This window comes from Saimiri boliviensis, chromosome 7 (assembly GCF_048565385.1).
Source record: "Saimiri boliviensis isolate mSaiBol1 chromosome 7, mSaiBol1.pri, whole genome shotgun sequence".
Lineage (NCBI taxonomy): Eukaryota > Metazoa > Chordata > Mammalia > Primates > Cebidae > Saimiri > Saimiri boliviensis.
Window position 1 is genome coordinate 32,698,250 of NC_133455.1, and position 18,015 is coordinate 32,716,264.

At 38.4% G+C, this 18,015-nt stretch overlaps 1 protein-coding gene across 1 annotated transcript; it reads left to right on the top strand.

Annotated features, from left to right (window-relative positions):
- Positions 1–563: 563 nt before the first annotated feature.
- Positions 564–17,458, top strand: DEPDC4 (DEP domain containing 4). The gene is given in 10 exon segments (XM_074403466.1): positions 564–582; positions 1,578–1,992; positions 3,095–3,240; positions 9,661–9,838; positions 12,142–12,371; positions 12,431–12,438; positions 13,007–13,143; positions 13,233–13,356; positions 16,239–16,316; positions 17,369–17,458. Coding segments are annotated over 10 exon segments (1,425 nt in total).
- The last annotated feature ends 557 nt before the right edge of the window (positions 17,459–18,015 follow it).

The window sequence follows — 18,015 nt, forward strand, 5'->3', positions numbered from 1 at the left end:
TTTGTATTTTTAGTAGAGACAGGGTTTTGCCATGTTGGCCAGCCTGGTCTTGAACTCCTGACCTCAGGTGATCCATTTGCCTTGGCCTCCCAAAGTACTGGGATTACAGGCATGAGCCACTGCACCTGGCCAGCTGTTTTTGTTTTTAATTGAGACAGGATCTCACTGTGTTGCCCAGACTAGAGTACAGTGGCAGAGTCACAGCTCACTGCAGCCTTGACCTCCCCAGCTTGTGATCCTCCCACCTCAGCCTCCTGAGCAGCTGGACTACAGGTGCACGCCACCGTGCCCTGCTAATTTTTTGTATTTTTTATAGAGTCTCCCTGTGTTGCCCAAGTTGGTCTTGAAGTCCTGAGCTCAGGCAGTCGTCCTGCTTCAGCCTCCCAAAGTGCTGGGATTACAAGTATGAGCCACTGAACCTGGCCAGTAAGGGACATTTTTATTGTTTTCAGGTTTTCATTATTTCTCAGCAATTTTTTCTTTTTTCGTGCCCATATTTAATTTTTTTCTCTTATTTGGAGAGTAAATGCAGCATGTGATAAGGCACACTTTTTTTTACCATTATGCAATATGACCATGGAAGTAAGATAAGGCACATCTTTGTCTAAACCCCCAACAGTGGAAGCACATTTTACAGCCCAGTGTCTACAATATTTGGTAGTTTTGCTTTATAATTTAGATAATTGGGTTATATTCAAGTATTCAACTCAAGTAAGGATGTGACCCTCTGTTTCATCTTTCAGCAAATTTTTTTTTTTTTTTTTTTTTTTTTTTGAGATGTAGTCTTGCTCTGTCACCTGGGCTGGAGTGCAGTGGCACGATTCCTGCTCACCACAACCTCCACCTCCCGGGTTCAAGAGATTCTCCTGCCTCAGCCTCCTGAGTAACTAGGATTACAGGTACGTGCCACCATATTCAGCTAATTTTTTTTATTTTTAGTAGAGACAAGTTCTCGCCATGTTGGTCAGACTGGGCTTGAACTCCTTACCTTAGGTGATCCGCGCCCCACTTGGCCTCCCAAAGTGCTGGGTTGAAAGGCATGAGCCACTGTGCCTGGCCTCAGTGAACTTTTTAAACAGCTGGTTTAAACAATAATAAAAAAAAAATTTCATTAGTTTATTCAGTTCCTTGCCTTGATCTCCCTAATGAAGAGTTTGCCCTTGTTCAAAAGGACACAAAGAAAAAAAGAAAAAAGAAAAGGCAAGGAGCTTGGTGAAGTCACAACTCTGTAATAATCAATACTCAAACGTATTTGCATTCCTTTTAAATGTGCCCTAAAATAACATTCTTGAAGATTAAGTATAGCTAGTAGTTAACCATGTAATAAGGGTATATAAGTTCACATAATAATATATTTCACATCAGTAAAGCAAGTTCCTAGGTTTACTCTGTTTATTGGCAGACCAACATGGTACAACTTAGTAAATATACTATAGTTTATGTAAGATGTGAGATGACATGTAAGAAGGATATTAGCAGCAGATATGCCTTTAACAAGCTAAAGGTTGTCAACGGAAAAATTCGCATATTTTTGTATGACCTAAATTTGTTAGAAATGTATATTTAATTTTTTTCAGGATGCTCTGGTCCTTTTCAAGCTACTCAGCTATGGGAAGGTATTATTCACTCTCTTCAGGCCCAAGTGGAAATAAAAAGAAGGAGGTGTCATTTAAGAACATACAAAGACTGTTTTACTGGTTCTGATGCTGTCGATGTGATCTTAAGTCATCTTATGAAAAACACATGCCTGAGTAGCAATGACATCTCTCGTCTTAAAGGAGTTCATCTTTGCCAAGTTTTAATGAATCACAAAGTATTTGAACTAGTAGGAATGAAGAAGCTTTTCAAAAATGAAAAGGAATTGGAATTTGAAGATTCCAACCATAGTCTCTACAGATTTCTAGGCAATAAATCATCTTATGATCGTTGCAAAAGACAAAAGGATGCTGAGAATGAGTTCACTGATGAAATAAAAGCAAAAGAACCTTTAAGGTTAGTGTTATCTAAGGTATTGTAATACATTTTCTTTATACCCTAGAAGAACTATATTGAGCTAAACTCAAATGCTTACTTTGTTTTTTCAGAAGCCAATAAAAGAAATATCCATGTAAAAATTAATCCATTTATGCATTTCCTCTAAAACTGGAATGATGCAATAATCTGGAATTAGATGATAGTGATGGCTGCATAACTTTGTGAATGTACTAGAAAACACTGAGTTACACTCTTTAAAAGGGTGAATTTTGGCCAGGCAGGGTGGCCCATGCTGAGGCGAGGCAAACAGATCACTTGAGATCAGGAGTTTGAGGCCAGCCTGGCCAATATAGCAAAACCATGTTTCTACTAAAAATACAGAAGTTAGCAGGGTGTGGTGTCAGCCACCTGTAGTCCTAGCTACTCAAGAGACTGAGTGAGGCATGAGAATTATTTGAACCTGGGAGGCAGAGGTTGCAGTTAGCCAAGATCGTGCCACTGCACTCCAGCTAGGCAACACAGAATCTGTCTCAAATTTAAAAAAAAAAAAAAAAAAAAAAAGGTGAATTTTATGGCATGTGAATCATAGCTCAGTAGTTTTTACTGTTTCCAATAGAGCAGCATCTGCTGCTGTAACCAAAAATACAAATTATTCCTTTTCTTTACAACATTTTGTTTTCCTTAGAGCAAATAAGTTTTTGTTTTCTGTTTTGCTTAGTTGTTGAAGATATTATCAAATAAATTTTTCAGAATTTATACCAGAAAAAACTATGTTTTCTAAGGAATTGATATGCTTTCTAATTTTGAAAAATGACTTAGCCAACACACTAAAAGCCAAGGTTTTCTGGAAACTCAGAGCAAAAATTTTCTATTCTATGATAGCAACTATGTTAACCTTAGAATTAGCACATATGCTTTTTTTCTTTATTTAGAATTCTAATTTATCCTCTTTTGGTGATAGTCTATTAAATGAATTATTTGCATCTTTTATTGTAAGCTGCCTGAAATCCTTTTTGGAAATAGAGAATGTATGAATAAATTTTAATACATTAATTTAAATGTGTATTTGAAATTTTGGTCTTGTATATAATGAAAAGAGTCATGTATTATTTTTTAACAGACCAGAATATGAAATGATTTCAAATCATCTAGCACAAGAGATTGGTGAGGAAAGAACTGAGGAACTTATTCATACAATAGATGGGAATCCAGCTTTATGTCCAAATATCACAGTTCAGAAACCTTTTCTCTGGCTTTCAAAAGAAGGTAATTTATTTTCATTATTTTTTTCATAACTTGGTAAGGAAGAGCTAACTTTTAAAAAAATAGGTTCTTGCTAGCAGTTTCAAGTGCACAGCAAAATAGAGCAGAAAGTACAGTTCCCACATACCCCTTGTCTCCACTCACACACAACCTTCCCCATTATCAACATCCTGCTCCCAAGTGGTACATTTGTTATAATCAATGCATCTACATTAATACATCATTATCACCCAAAGCCCATGGTTTACATTAAGGCTCAGTCTTGGTGTTATACATTCTATGGATTTATACGAATTTTTGATGAGATATATCTGCCATTATAGTATGATAAAGAATAGTTTCACTGCCCTAAAAATTCTCTGTCCTTCACCTACCCATTCCTCCCTTCTCTCTAACCCCAGGCAACCACTAATATTTTTACTGTTTCCAAGAACTGAGTTTTAAATGTGATTTAGGTAGTGTATAAGTTTGTTGACTCCCTGCTTCTCTTCCCTGTAAGAGTTTTCTTCTGGACAGCAATTACATCAGATACAGCAGGTGAGGCAATATCTAGTGACACTTAATTCATTTTTTACAATGACCTTGACCAGATTAACTGGAAGTGATATAGTCTGTACCACAAGAGAAAACATACAGACTCACCGCAGTCTTTAATATTTGTACTGTAAGACCATCTTCTTATGAGTGTATCCTTTGTCCATTGTATAAACTCCTCCCAAACATCTTCCTGCTCCTTCCCTTTCTCAGAACAAACTAGCTCGATTACCTGTTGCACCACTCCTCTTTACTATTTTTCTTCCTCTACTTGTGTTTTTCTCCTTAAAATGTCACTAATGGCAGAAGAAAAGAGCCCCTTGTGTTTTTCTTCTTAAAATGCCACTAATGGCAGAAAAAAAAAGAGCTCCATAGCCAGGGTAGTTAGGAGAGATATATACAAAATTCATTAATGGCCCTTTACTCCATTTGGTCAAACTGTGACGGAAGCAAGACTAGCCAGACTTGCACACTGGAGGAGTATGATTTATCAGCAATAGTTAACATTGGCATGTTAAGGGAAATACAGGGTGCCCAAAGAAAGGGTGTGGAATGAGAAGAGGAACTAGAAGAAAACTCTTTTATTTATTTATTTATTTTATTTTTGAGACAGAGTTTTGCTTGTCGCCCAGGCTGGAGTGCAGTGGCGTAATCTCACCTCGCTTCAACCTCTGCCTCCCAGTTTCAAGCTATTCTTCTGCCTCAGCCTCTTGAGTAGCTGGGACTACAGGCACTTATCACCACACCTGGCTAATTTTGGTATTTTAGTAGACACAAGTGTTCACCATGTTGGTCAAGCTGGTCTTGAACTCTCGACTCAAGTGATCGGCCCGCCTTGGCCTCCCAAAGTGCTGGGATTACAGGCATGAGCCACTGCGGCCGGCCATTGAGACACAGTTTCACTCTGTCACCCAGGCGGAAGTGCAGTGGTGTGATCTCGGCTCATTGCAACCTCCATCTCTCTGGTTCAATCGATTCTTGTGCCTCAGCCGGTACTACAGGAACCTGCCACCAGGCACAGCTAACTTTTTTTTTTGTATTATTAGTAGAGATGAGTTCTCTTACACCATGCCTGGGTGTAAAAGAACTCTGAGGAAGACTGATATTTAGAGGACAAGCAGAAGGGCTCCCCAAAAGTACAGTTTTTATTTATTACAAATGAAAAAATAACATTTCCCATTATTTTTCCTTGAGGTCATGAGGTACCTCTAGAAATTCCTAACTAAAAGTGGATATAATTTGTCAGTAAAGGCCAGGGCACAGTGGCTCACACCTGTAATCCCAGCACTTCAGGAGGCCAAGGCAGGTGAATCACCTGAGGTCCGGAGTTCAAGACCAGCCTGGCCAACATGATGAAACCCCATCTCTACTAAAAATACAAAAATTACCCAGATGTTGCGGTGCATGCCTATAATCCCCGCTACTTGGGAGGCTGAGGCACAGGAATTGCTTGAACCCCAGAGGCAGAGTTTGTGGTAAGCGGAGATTGCACTATTGCACTCGGGCCTAGGCAACAAGAGCGAAACTCCATCTCAAAAAAAAAAAAAAATCATAGGTAATAATAATAATTTTCAACTTGTATTGGACCCTTCTCTGTGCTAAGCAGTTTATTATGAATTTTGTATTTATTATCCATGATCTCACAGTAGCCTGTAAAGTGAAGAATAAAACTTGCTTTTTTTTTTTTTGAGACAGAGTTTCGCTCTTGTTGTCCAGGCTGGAGTGCGATGGCACAATCTTGGCTCATCGTAACCTCTGCCTCCTGGGTTCAAATGATTCTCCTGCCTCAGCTTCCCAAGTAGCTGGGATTACAGGCATATACCACCAGGCCCAGCTATTTTGTATTTTTAGTAGAGACAGAGTTTCTCCATGTTGGTCAGGCTGGTCTCAAACTCCCCACCTCGGCCTTGCAAAGTTCTGGGACTACAGGTGGGAGCCACTGCACCTGGCTAACTGTTTTGGTTTTTAATTGAGACAAGGTCTCACTCTGTTGCCCAGACTGGATTGCAATGGCGTGGTCACAGCTCACTGCAGCCTTGACCTCCCCAGCCCAAGTGATCCGCCCACCTTAGCTTCCTGAACAGCATTTTATGGTTAGGGAAACCAAATCAGAAGAATCACGTTTTTCTCTGTTTTGGTTTTTTTTTAAAAAAAGACATGGGAGGGAATGAAAGCTGGCACTCTAATGGGGTTTTTAAAAGTATTATCCTTATCTTTGTTATACAGGCACATAATATAACCTTTTAAATAGCTGTACCAGTTTGTTACAAAAAAAAATTGCAGTTCCCTACCCTTTCATTCTCTCCTCCCCAGACACAGCCATTTACAACTAATATCTATAAATAGCATGCTTATATGGTTACTTTATGATTTTTCAGCTTTAGGCACATCCATTAATTTTCTAAAAGGATTTATGTATCTTTCCCTCCTTGCATCTATCTTACAAATACTTCCTCATGCTCTTATCTTTTAATATAATTAGATTACTTTGATTAGAGCAATACAGCATGCTTACATTATTTTGGCCATAAGCACTTTTTAGAGTTGAGATATATAATAAACCATCTGTTGCTAAAACCAAAAATGTATATTATTCCTTTTTCTTTACAACATTTTGTTTTCTTTAGAGCAAATACGTTTTTGTTGTCTGTTTTCCTTAGTTTTTTACAGTCATATACATTTTCACCTACAAACACTCCAACACTTATCCAAATCACCTGCTGGGATGCTCAGGTGTATCAGGTATTTTATCAATTTCATCTTCTTAGAGAAATCCCCTTCACAAGATTTCTCACGTCTCAATCATGGGCTGGCTGCCCTCTATGCCTAGTGCATGGTTGTCATCCTGGGATCTCCCTTCACCATGATCATGGGGATTACCTTTGCCTCTCTCTTATGTCTCCTACGTCCTGTCTTCTGTGCCTTTTCTTGTTTACTGCTCATTTTAGTGGCACACATTTTCTAGCAGTTTCCTGAGAAAGGGTACAAGGGAGATTATATTTATATATATATATATATATATAAATTTTTTTTTTTTTCAGACAGAATTTTGCTCTGTTGCCTAGGCTGGAGTGCAAGGGCGTGATCTCATCTCACTACAACCTCCACCTCCTGGGTTCAAGCAATTCTCATGCCTCAGCCTCCCAAGTGGCTGGGATTACAGGCGCACACCAACACACCTGGCTAATTTTTGTATTTTTGGTAGAGACAGGGTTTCACCATGTTGGCCAGGCTGGTCTCAAACTCTTGGCCTCAAGCAGTCTGTCCACCATAATCTCCCAAAGTGCTGGGATTACAGGCATGAACCACCACACCTGGTCTGAGAAAATTTTTTTGTTTGTATTTCTGAAATTTTCTTTATTCTAGCCTCTTATTTGATTGACAGAATTCTAGGCTGGAAATAATTTGTCAAATAATTTTAAAGATATTTTTCCCCATTGCCTTCTAGCTTCTTTTGTTGGTGTTGCGAAGACTGAAGCCTTGCAGTTGGCTATGAAGAAAAAAAAGACTAAAGCCTTTCTGATGAATGATACTATGTATCTGATTTGTTCCCCATCTCTATTCCAAAACTTAGAGTCTTCTCTTTGTCCCAGAAATTCTTTTTTTTTTTTTGAGATGGGGAGTTTCATTCTTGTTGTTGCCCAGGCTGGAGTGCAGTGGCGTGATCTCGGCTCACTGCAACCTCCGCCTCCCAAGTTCAAGCAATTCTCCTGCCTCAGCCTGCTTAGTAGCTGGGACTAACAGGCATGCACCACCACACTGGCTAATTGTTGTATTTTTGGTAAAGATGGAGGTCCTCCATGTTACTCAGGCTGGTCTCGAACTTCCAACCTCAGGTGATCTGCCCACCTTGACCTCCCAAAGTGCTGGGATTACAGGCATGAGCTACTGTGCCTGACTGCTTTCTGAAATTCCAAAGTAATATGCTTTGAGGTCAATCTATTTTCACTTACTGGGCTGTTGCAATCTATAATTTTTTTTTAATTTCATCAGAGATTTTCCCCATTTCTCCCTAACTCTATCTTTTCTGTTCTAATTCCAATCTCTTATTCAGATACTGGGCCTTCTTAACTAGTTCTCTAATTTACATATATTTTTCTCTCTTATTGTTAATATTTTTGGGGTTTTTTTTGTTTGTTTTTGGTTTGTTTTACCTACTAGGAAGTATCTTCAGATTTATCCTCCAATTTTCTTATTGATACCTAAAAGCACTTTTCATTTTTTTCTTCTTTTTTTACTTTTTCCTAAAAGCACTTTTATGTTCTCAGAATTTCCTTTTGTGTGGCATCCTGTTTTTGTTTTATGTTTGCTTGTTTTGGTTACCTTATGTCCCTGGCACTTAGAACAGGAGTTTGAGTCTGCAGTGAACTATGATCATGTTATGGCTCTTCAGCCTGGATGACAGAACAAGACCCTATCTATCTGTCTGTCTGTCTGCCTATCTATCTATATATCAATTTTATAATTTCACATGAAATCTCTTATTTTTATATGTTAATTTTCTTCAGAGTACTTTATAACCAAGCAAATCGTGGCTCTGGGCCAAATTTAGTTCATAGGCCACTGGCTTGGGAGCTCTGCAAGAGACTTAATATGATAACTGTTTCTTTTGTAATTCTGTTAAATTAAAGGAAAACCAGGCTGGTAAGAGTGCGATAGTGTTTACAACTAATTGATCACAGCCAGTTACAGACTTCTTTTTTCCTTCTCCAGTCCCACTGCTTCACTTGACTAGTCTTACAAAATAAAAACAGGCCAGCTGCGGTGGCTCATACCTGTAATCCCAGCACTTTGGGAGGCCAAGGCTGGCAGATCACTTGAGGTTAGGAGTTCGAGACCAGCCTGGCCAATTTGGTGAAACCCTATCTCTACTAAAAACACAAAAATTAGTCCAGCGTGGTGGTGCATGCTTGTAGCTACTAGCTACAAGAGCTACTCAAGAGGCTGAGGCAGGAGAATCACTTCAGCAGGGGAGGTGGACATTGCAATGAACTGAGATTGCACCACTGCACTTCAGCGTGGGCAGAGTGAGACTCTTGTCTCAAATAAATAAATTAATAATAAAAATAAAGGAAAAAACAAGACATTAATTATGATCTGATGGTTAGGGTGATGAAAAATGTAACAGGAATGACTGGAAACTCAAGATAATTAACCTAATACTGCATTTTAGTTTAAAAACAATGAACTACAATGGTCTGTGGTGCTATCAATAAATAATTAGTAATCTCATATTCTCTTAGATGTGTAATAGAAGTTATAAGCATGACTAGTAATTTTTATTATATTTGGAATTAACCTAATGTTGATCTTAAGAGATAGATAACATATCTTTATAATCAGCATAACAGAAAATAAAATTAATATGGCTCATAACTCTGAGGTTTAAGATTAATCTTGAAAAATTATAATATAACAAATGTAAATTATGTAAGCATTAAATTAACCCATCATATCACTACTGAACTTGTTTTGCTTTTTTCTTTTTTTTTGAGATGGAGTCTTGCTCTGTTGCCCAGGCTGGAGTTCAGTGGGGCGATCTCAGCTTACTGCAACCTCCACCTCCTAGGTTCAAGTGATTCCCCTGCCCCAGCCTCCCGAGTAGGTGGGATTACAAGCGTGCACCACCACACCCAGCTAATTTTTGCATTTTTAGTAGAGATGGGGTTTTACCATGTTGGCCAGGCTGGTCTCAAACTCCTGACCTCAGGTGACCCACCCACCTCAGCCTTTCAAAGGGCTGGGATTACAGGCCTGAGCCACCTCGCCCAGCATAATTTTGCTTTTGTATTATTTAGAAATAGAAAGATTTTATAATATCGATTGAATGTGTATGTTTTACTTACCAATCTTGATCATTGCATTACTTTCCTTTTTAAGTTATACAAGATGTTTGGAAAGAACAAACATTATTATGTATTCTTCAATTGATTCACCTTCCATTCTTGGAAAATGTTTTGGAGCCTCCGGTTAAAACACACTATCTTCAATTAAACAAAGAGGAAAATCTTGTTATCACTAACACTTGCCTAGACAGAGAACTTATTCCAAGCTTATGTCTACCCGAGTAAGTGACCATTTTTATTGTCAAATAATTTATAATTAAACAATTTTTTCACATATTTGCCCTTTGTATTTTAAGATGTGAGCAAATATTCACATCATAAGCTGATACCATCTCTCTTTTATAAATTATCACTATAAATTCTCACTTGATCTAACAAAGAAAGCCATTGGTCATGACCTATAAGAAGATCATTGGAAGTCAGAGTGGTTTGGTTCATATGAATTCATTTATATGTCAATTGTCTTCTCCCTACACCATCCAAAATTCTGTCATTTCCATTTTATGACCCTAAATAATATAACCATCCCAGTTTCTACCAGCTTATTTTTCCCTGACCTAAAAGAATACATAGTCCACACGATATACATGAAAGAAAAAATTATAGTCCAAAGAAATTAGCCCTATCATAAAATCAGCCTAATTTGTAGATAATAGATTCAGGGAACCCTGAATGAGGCTCCTTTCCCTTTTATTCCCAACTCGAAGCTATTTCTCACTTCTGAGTAAAGCAGCTGCTGGAAACTATAGGTATTTGACCTTGAGTACTGTTGGGATTCCAGCAGAGAGAACTGATACAGTGCTTCCTCCCATGTAAGCCAAACAAGAAGGTTGGACACCAAGGCTGAGGACCAGCAAAATTCACATCTTGTGAAGAAGTTAGTGATCAGAGACCTCTGGACCCTCTTAGTCAACTGTGGTCCTGTTTGCACGTGGCAGATTTCTCTTATTCACAATAGGCCAAGAAAGACCCAAACAAAGGGCTGTCTTCCTACCCTTGAGTCAGGGAAAGTATAGGGACACCAAAAAAGAAACAGAATTTCTGCAGGTGCCTCTGCAGGAAACTCACAGCAGCTGGTCTGCCTTTAAAAAGGCAGAAAGAGCAGGTTTTCTGTAAGAGAAAAGCAATCAAACTGTCATTAGTCTTTTCATCTGCAATACTAAGATCTAGAAGATAATAAATCACACATATTAGGCAAGATGTATATTAGGCATCTGTCAGGAGAAAAAAAAGGAAAGAAGGGCCAAAGGGCCTGTCATCCCAGCAACTTGGGATGCTAAGGTGAGAAAATTGCTTTAGGCTAGGAATTCAAGACAAGCATGGGAAACATAGTGAGACCCTGTCTCTTAAAAAATAAATAAATAAAAATTAGCTAGGCATGACAGCACATGTCTGTAGTCCCAGTTGCTCAAGAAGCTGAGGGGAAAGGATCACTTGAGCCCAGGAGCTGGAGGTTACAGTGATCTATGACTGTGTCACTGCACTCTAGCTGGGTGACATAGAAAGAACCTGTCTCAAGGAAGGAAGGGAGGAAGAGAGGAAGGAAGGGATGGAGGGAAGGAGGGAGGAAAGGCAGAGTGAATGAGTCAGGAAAGATATTTGAGGATTGTGAAGAATTCAGGCCAGGCACAGGGGTCCACACCTAAAATCCTAACACTTTGGAAGCCCAAGGCTGGTGGATCACTTGAGTCTGGAAGTTTAAGACCAGCCTGAGCAACCGTAGCAAAACCCTGTCTCTATAAAAAATACAAAAATTAGCCAGATGTGATGGTACACACCTATAGTCCCAGCTACCTGGGGGGCTAAAGTGAGAGGATTGCTTTTTAGCCCAGGAGGCGGAGTTTGTAGTGAGCCAAGATCATGCCACTGCACTCCAGCCTGGGCAACAGAACAAGACCCTATCTCAGGGAAAAAAAAAAAAAGTCAAAAAAGGGGACATACTATTAAGGGAAATTATAATAAATTCTAATCTCTCTTCGCAAAACCTAGGGGTTGGGAGGGCAGCAGATATGGAAAACGGAGAAATAAAGGCCTTCCAAAAGAGTCACTGGACGGCGGGGTAGTGACAGGACCTTAAATTTCTTATCTTATTGGGGTGGGCAAATAAGAAAAGTAAAACAATGTGTGGTGAGGTAAACATTACATCTAGGTTGGGGAAATATTTGGTATATTATTTTCAAATAATAATAGAACCATATGCATCTCATTGGAGCAGGAAAAGGGAAGAGAACTGCCAACAAAATTAGAAATAAATAATAAAGTATTCGCTAAAAATTATTTTAACTTTGTGAAAATAAAGGTCCATAAAGGTGTGTGGTGGTGTTCAGTAAGGAATACAGCCATTCTCATATAGTCCTTCACTCATCCAGTGAAATGTATTGGAATGCTTCTCTCAAAAAATAATTTCTTCTTTAGATTTATCTAGCTTAAATTAGCCAAATTTTATCATGTTTTATCTGACAGTGCATGTAGTTAAATGGAAATGTTAACCATTGATTTATTTTGGTTTGCATTTTCCCTCCAGGATTGATAACTGGCTTAATGCAGCAATTGAATGCTTGGAGTAGTATTTCCCTGACCAGTTGATAGTTGCAGCTAGTCAGCAGTTAATGCAAAACAGAAATGAAGAGACAAGATTGAACATTCAGAAGAAGATACTCTTTGATGTCATAGCAAAATACTATACACAAGAGAGAGAGTGCCTATTAACTGATGAGTATCTTGATATTCATTCAGGAATTATTGAACTTTTAGGTAAGACAGAATGTTTATACTTTAATTTTCGGTGTAATGAAGTGTACAAGTTGAAGTAGAAAATTGTGTATACTATATGAGTATTACATTTTAATATTTTTCTTCTATGATGTTAAGGTACTTCAAGGAGTCTTTTTTTTTTAGTCACTATTATTGCCTACCTTTTAAATTGTATTATCAAATGTAACTAATATAGTATAGGGCGTAAATCTAAGACAGTACATCACAGGGATATCACAGGGACATTCTAAGAAATATGATATAGTACAAGGATTTAAGAACTGAGGTACCTAGAAATACTAACTTCTGAGTTATTAATTTGGTGACCTTTAGCAAAATAAAAATTGAGTGACATAATATGTCATTTTTTAGCTATGTAAGTGGCCATATAATTTCAGGTTAAAAACACAATACTGTTTGATAATTCTAGATATAGTTACATTGGATATTACATAGAATTATATAGATAATTTCCTATGTGTTTATTCCATAATAAAAAATTTTAAGTGTAGAAAAGAACTTGTAAACCAATATAACATTATAGCATTTTAATTGACTACTAAGTAAATACTTACTATACTCTCCATTTTTTATCCCATGCTTTGTTTTCTTTGTAACTCATATAACAGAAAAAGAAAAAAGCAGAAGCACTTGAAGCAATATAACTGTATCTAAGATTGTTGTCACCAAACATTAGAGAAGAATTATGACGGCTACTTACTTTTGTGGCTATGGCATCACAGCCCAATGCCTACAAGTTGCAAAAACAGGTGAAAATTTTTGCAGTAAGTTTTACCATCTTTTTGCTATTTTTTTCTTTAAAAACCATTTATGCTAATGTTAACCTTTCTGTTTACACTGTGATAACAAAACAGTGGTACTGAAAACTCTTGCCAAATCAGTTTTGCAAACCAAATCATTATTAAAAGTGTGGGCAGAACAACTGGTCTGGTTTCTACTGGAGTATCACTCTGAGCTCTTCAAAGTATCTCTGGCATTTTGCCTGGGCACATTTATTACTAAGCTATTTGTGTCAAGCAAAAAAGCAAATCATTCACTTAGTAAATCATTTACTAAGTATAATGTGCAAAGTTTAAGGAAATGCTGACTCCCCATACCCATGAAAGAATAGGAAACAGACTTAAAACTATTTGTTCGCTGGGCACAGTGGCTCACGTTTGTAATCCCAGCACTTTGGAAGGCTGATGTGGGTGGATCACTTGAGCCTAGGAGTTTGAGACCAGCCTGGGTAACATAGCAAAACCCTGTCTATACAAAAAAAAAAAAGTATATATATATATATATATATATATATATATATATATATATATATATCTGGCTAATATATATATATATATTAGCCAGGCGTTGTGGCACACAACTGTGGTCCCAGCTACTAGGAAGGCTGAGGTGAGAGGGTCAATTGAGCCTTTGAGGTTGAGGCTGCAGTAAGCTGTGATCGTGCCATTGCACTCCAGCCTGGGTGATAGAGTCAAGAGACCCTGTCTCAAAATGAAATAAAACACCCAGGAGTAGCAGTAGCATTACTAAAACATGGTCATATTCTTACTATATTTTGAAATGTTTTTGAAAAATTTTTAGCCTCACTATTATATTTCAGTACCAGACAATAGTACGAATACTTTTAAAGGTGTTATTTCTTCAAAACCTCCATAAAGAATTTTCTTTCTTCTGTTTTCTGGCTTAAAAATGTGTCTGGCTGGGCACAGTGACACATGCCTTTAATCCCAGCTACTCTGGAGGCTGAGTTGCAATGACTTGAGCCAGGAGTTTGCAACTAGCCTGGGCAACATTACAAGATCCCATTTTATTTAAAAACAAATTTTTGTCTTATGTCATAATGAAACATATTGATCCAAATTTTGTAATAGTTTTGTCGACCTTAACTGAAATTTTTTCCCATTATTTACAAGAAAATGGTGGTACTAAGTATATACAATAGAGGCAGTCCCCATTAATGTTAAACATTAAAATATGTTTCATTTATGAATTTTGAATTCATGTTATGTAAATGTTTAATGTGACAATCACTAAACTAAAATTCTTATATGTAGTTTTTCTCATATGTAGTTTACCTGCTAAAATGGATCCCAGATTTCAACTAGCAATTTAGAAAGAACACTTCCTCTCGTCTCTCCTCTTCCATACTATTCAGCCTCTCTGCTTTCTTCTCACTCTACCCTCTTCTCTACATAAATGAATCTGCCTCTTTCCTACACATGGTGCAGACATTAGGAAGGATTGTCTTTTCATCTTCCTATCTCCCCCTTCATGGCAAAACTAGCAGTGTCATAAAGAAACATACGTTTCAGTCAAGGTGCTATGGCTCATGCCTATAATCCCAGCATTTTGGGAGACCGAGGCAGGTGGATCACTGAAGGTGAGGAGTTTGAAACTAGCCTGGCCAACATGTCGAAACACTGTCTCTGCTGAAAATACAAAAAGTAGACGAGCTTGCTGGCAGGCACCTGTAATTCCAGCTACTTGGGAGGCTGAGGCAGGAGCATCTCTTGAACCTGGGAAGTAGAGGTTGCAGTGAGCAAAGATTGCACCACTGCACTCCAGCCTGGGCGACAGTGTGAAACTCCATCTCAAAAAAAGAACAGAAAAAGAAACATACTGGTTCAAATTTTGTAGCAGACCACAAAGGGAGAAAAGGAATTTGACGTGGGCTGGAGGAAGTAGGGGTATGGGAATCAGGAAGCAGGGAGAAGAGCCCTGGTGGTTGGCTTCTAGAGATTAGAGGCTGGTGTATTTCAGGGAGGCTGAGGTGGGGATATTTGTGATAGGGGCTCTTGAACATGCCATGCTTGTTCCTGTTACAGGGCTTTCCCTTTACTGTCTACCTTTGGCCACTGCTTTCACTCTAGCCTCTTACTCTGCTTTATGTTTTCATAGTGATGCTTATTACTACCTGAAATTATATGTATTTGCCAACTTTTTTGTTAAATTGTCTTTCTCTCCTACAAGAATGTAACTTCCCATAAATTTGGGAACTTGATCTACTCATTCATCACCTATAACAGTACCTGGCACATAGAAATCACTTGCTCAATTTTTATTGAATGACAGATTGAATTAATGAGGACAGCATCAGGGCTGGAAAGTAGCAGGACAAATAGAAGTTAATGAAAAGGTAGCTGGTGAGCCGGATGAAGGAGCTATCTAGAAGTGAGCTTCGGGATTGGTAGGGATAGAGCATGCCCTCTACAACAGTATTAGCCAAGGGATTATTCTCCAGATATGTGTAGTAGCCTGGGATTACTTTTGGTGTAACCAAATTGGAAAAGGAATATAGACTTATTTTGTTTGTTTGGAGGTTTTTGATGCCGTTATTAGGGACAGGACCTTGCTCTGTTGCCCAGACTGGTCTCCAACTTTTGGACTCAAGTGATGCTCCTGTTTAGCATCCCAAAGTGCTGGGATTACAGTTATCAGCCACCACACCTGGCCTGCTTTTCTATTTTAAGAGAATAATTTTAATGTATTTTAGAGCTACTATTTACATAGGGACTATGCAATTACAATGTAAGGTTATTTAAATAAATGCTGTAATTGAAGTACAAATAATTTTTATTGTTATAGGAGAACATTTCACTAATGATGGGTTAGCCTAATTTTAAATATAGTACATACATGAAAGCAGAAAATAAGATTTTAAGAATGCTAAAAAATTTTCAAGAATTCATAATTCAGAGGCCTTTTGCCACCCACCCTTTCCACTCATTTACAGTCCTCTCTCTCCACTCATTGGTCAAAAATATTGATATTTTTTTTCTTTCTGTGTTGAAATCCTGGCTAGAAAAAAATCATATTAAATATTTGAAAATACCTGTTTTTGTGTAGACACCAGTTACTTTATTGAATCTGGTTAGTAAGAAACTTAAGAAACACGGAGAAGATGCAGATGCTACATCAGACAGAGTTTCAAACAAACAAAAATTCTCAACTAAGAGTTTGTGAAAAGGTTTCAAAGGGTCAAAGTACAATATACTTTCTGAAACTGTAGAATGTTTTTTGTGTATCCGTGCTTATGGCATTTTTCTTCTAGGAAGACAGTCTATGGCTGTCGCCAGTTTTTCATGAGGACTATGGCTCAACCACAGTAAGAGCCACTGGTTCCAGAATCTAACAGTCTTTATTGATGTGTTTTTATATATTTCCCAAATTTTCTTTTTACCTTATGGATAAACTATTAAATATCCCAATGTTATATTAACATAAGAGCATTGGCTGGTTGCCATGGCTCACGCCTGTAATCCCAACACTTTGGGAGGCTGAGGTTGGGGGATCACTTGAGCCTAGGAGTTCCAAGACCAGCCTGTGTAGCATGGCAAAACCCCATCGCTACTAAAAATACAAAAATTAGCCACGTGCAGTGGTGGGTGCCTATAGTCCTAGCTGCTCAGGAGGCCGAGGTGGGAGGATCACTTGAGCCCAGGAGCAGAGGTTGCAGTGAGCTGAGATTACACCACTGCACACAAGCTGGGGTGAAAAAAAAAAAGCATTAAGCTAGATGACTTCTAAGTTTTTTCCATTTAAAAAGGAAAAAAAAAAAAAAAAGCCAGGCGTGGTGGCTCATGCCTGTAATCCCAGCATGAGGTCGGGGAGGCCAAAGCGGGCGGATCACCTGAGGTCAGGAGTTCAAGACCAGCCTGGCCAACATGGTGAAATCCCATCTCTACTAAAAATACAAAAAAATTAGTTAGGCATGATGACGAGAACCTGTGATCCCAGCTGCTTAGGAGGCTGAGACAGGAGAATTGCTTGAACCCAGGAAGCAGAGGTTGCAATGAGCTGAGATCATGCCATTGCACTCCAGCCTGGATGACAGAGCAAGACTGTGTCTAAAAAAAACAGAAACAAGGAAAGCAACCCAATTATGTGACACTAGAAGATAAAAAGCAACCCAATTATATGACACTAGAAGATAAAACTGCCCTAATCTGTGGATGACTGTTTTTAAAGGTGGAAAGGAAGTTAATATACCTCCAGAGGAAGACCTGAGAGGGTACCTGAAGAGATACCGGGAAAATACTGAGAACATGCCACCAAGCCCTCTTTAAAAGAAGAGTCTCCTCATTAGGAAAGCTGCCATTTTATTTTGTTTTATTTTATTTATTTTTTTGAGATGGAGTTTCACTCTTGTTGCCCAGTCTGGAATGCAGTGGCACAGTCTCAGCTCACTGCAACCTCTGCTTCCCAGGTTCAAGTGATTCTCCTGCCTCAGTCTCTTACGTAGCTGAGATTACAAGCACCCACCACCACACCCAACTAATTTTTTTTTTCTGTATTTTTAGTGGAGATGGGGTTTCACCATGTTGGCCAGGCTGGTCTTGAACTCCTGACCTCAGATGATCCAACTGCCTCAGCCTCCCAAAGTGCTGGATTAAAAGTGAGCCACTGTGCCCAGCTGAAAGTTGCCATTTTAATGTTCATGTGAGTCAGGCAGGGAATTGCTAGTCATCGCTATGAATGGTGGATACTTTGACAGATGCTTTAAGGATATCACCATGTTCTTGCATTTGCTGCTCAGAAAATTATAACCTTAAACAAATATCTTCACACTGAGCCTCAGTTTTTTTTTAAATCTCTAAAGCAAAAATACACATGCACAGATTTA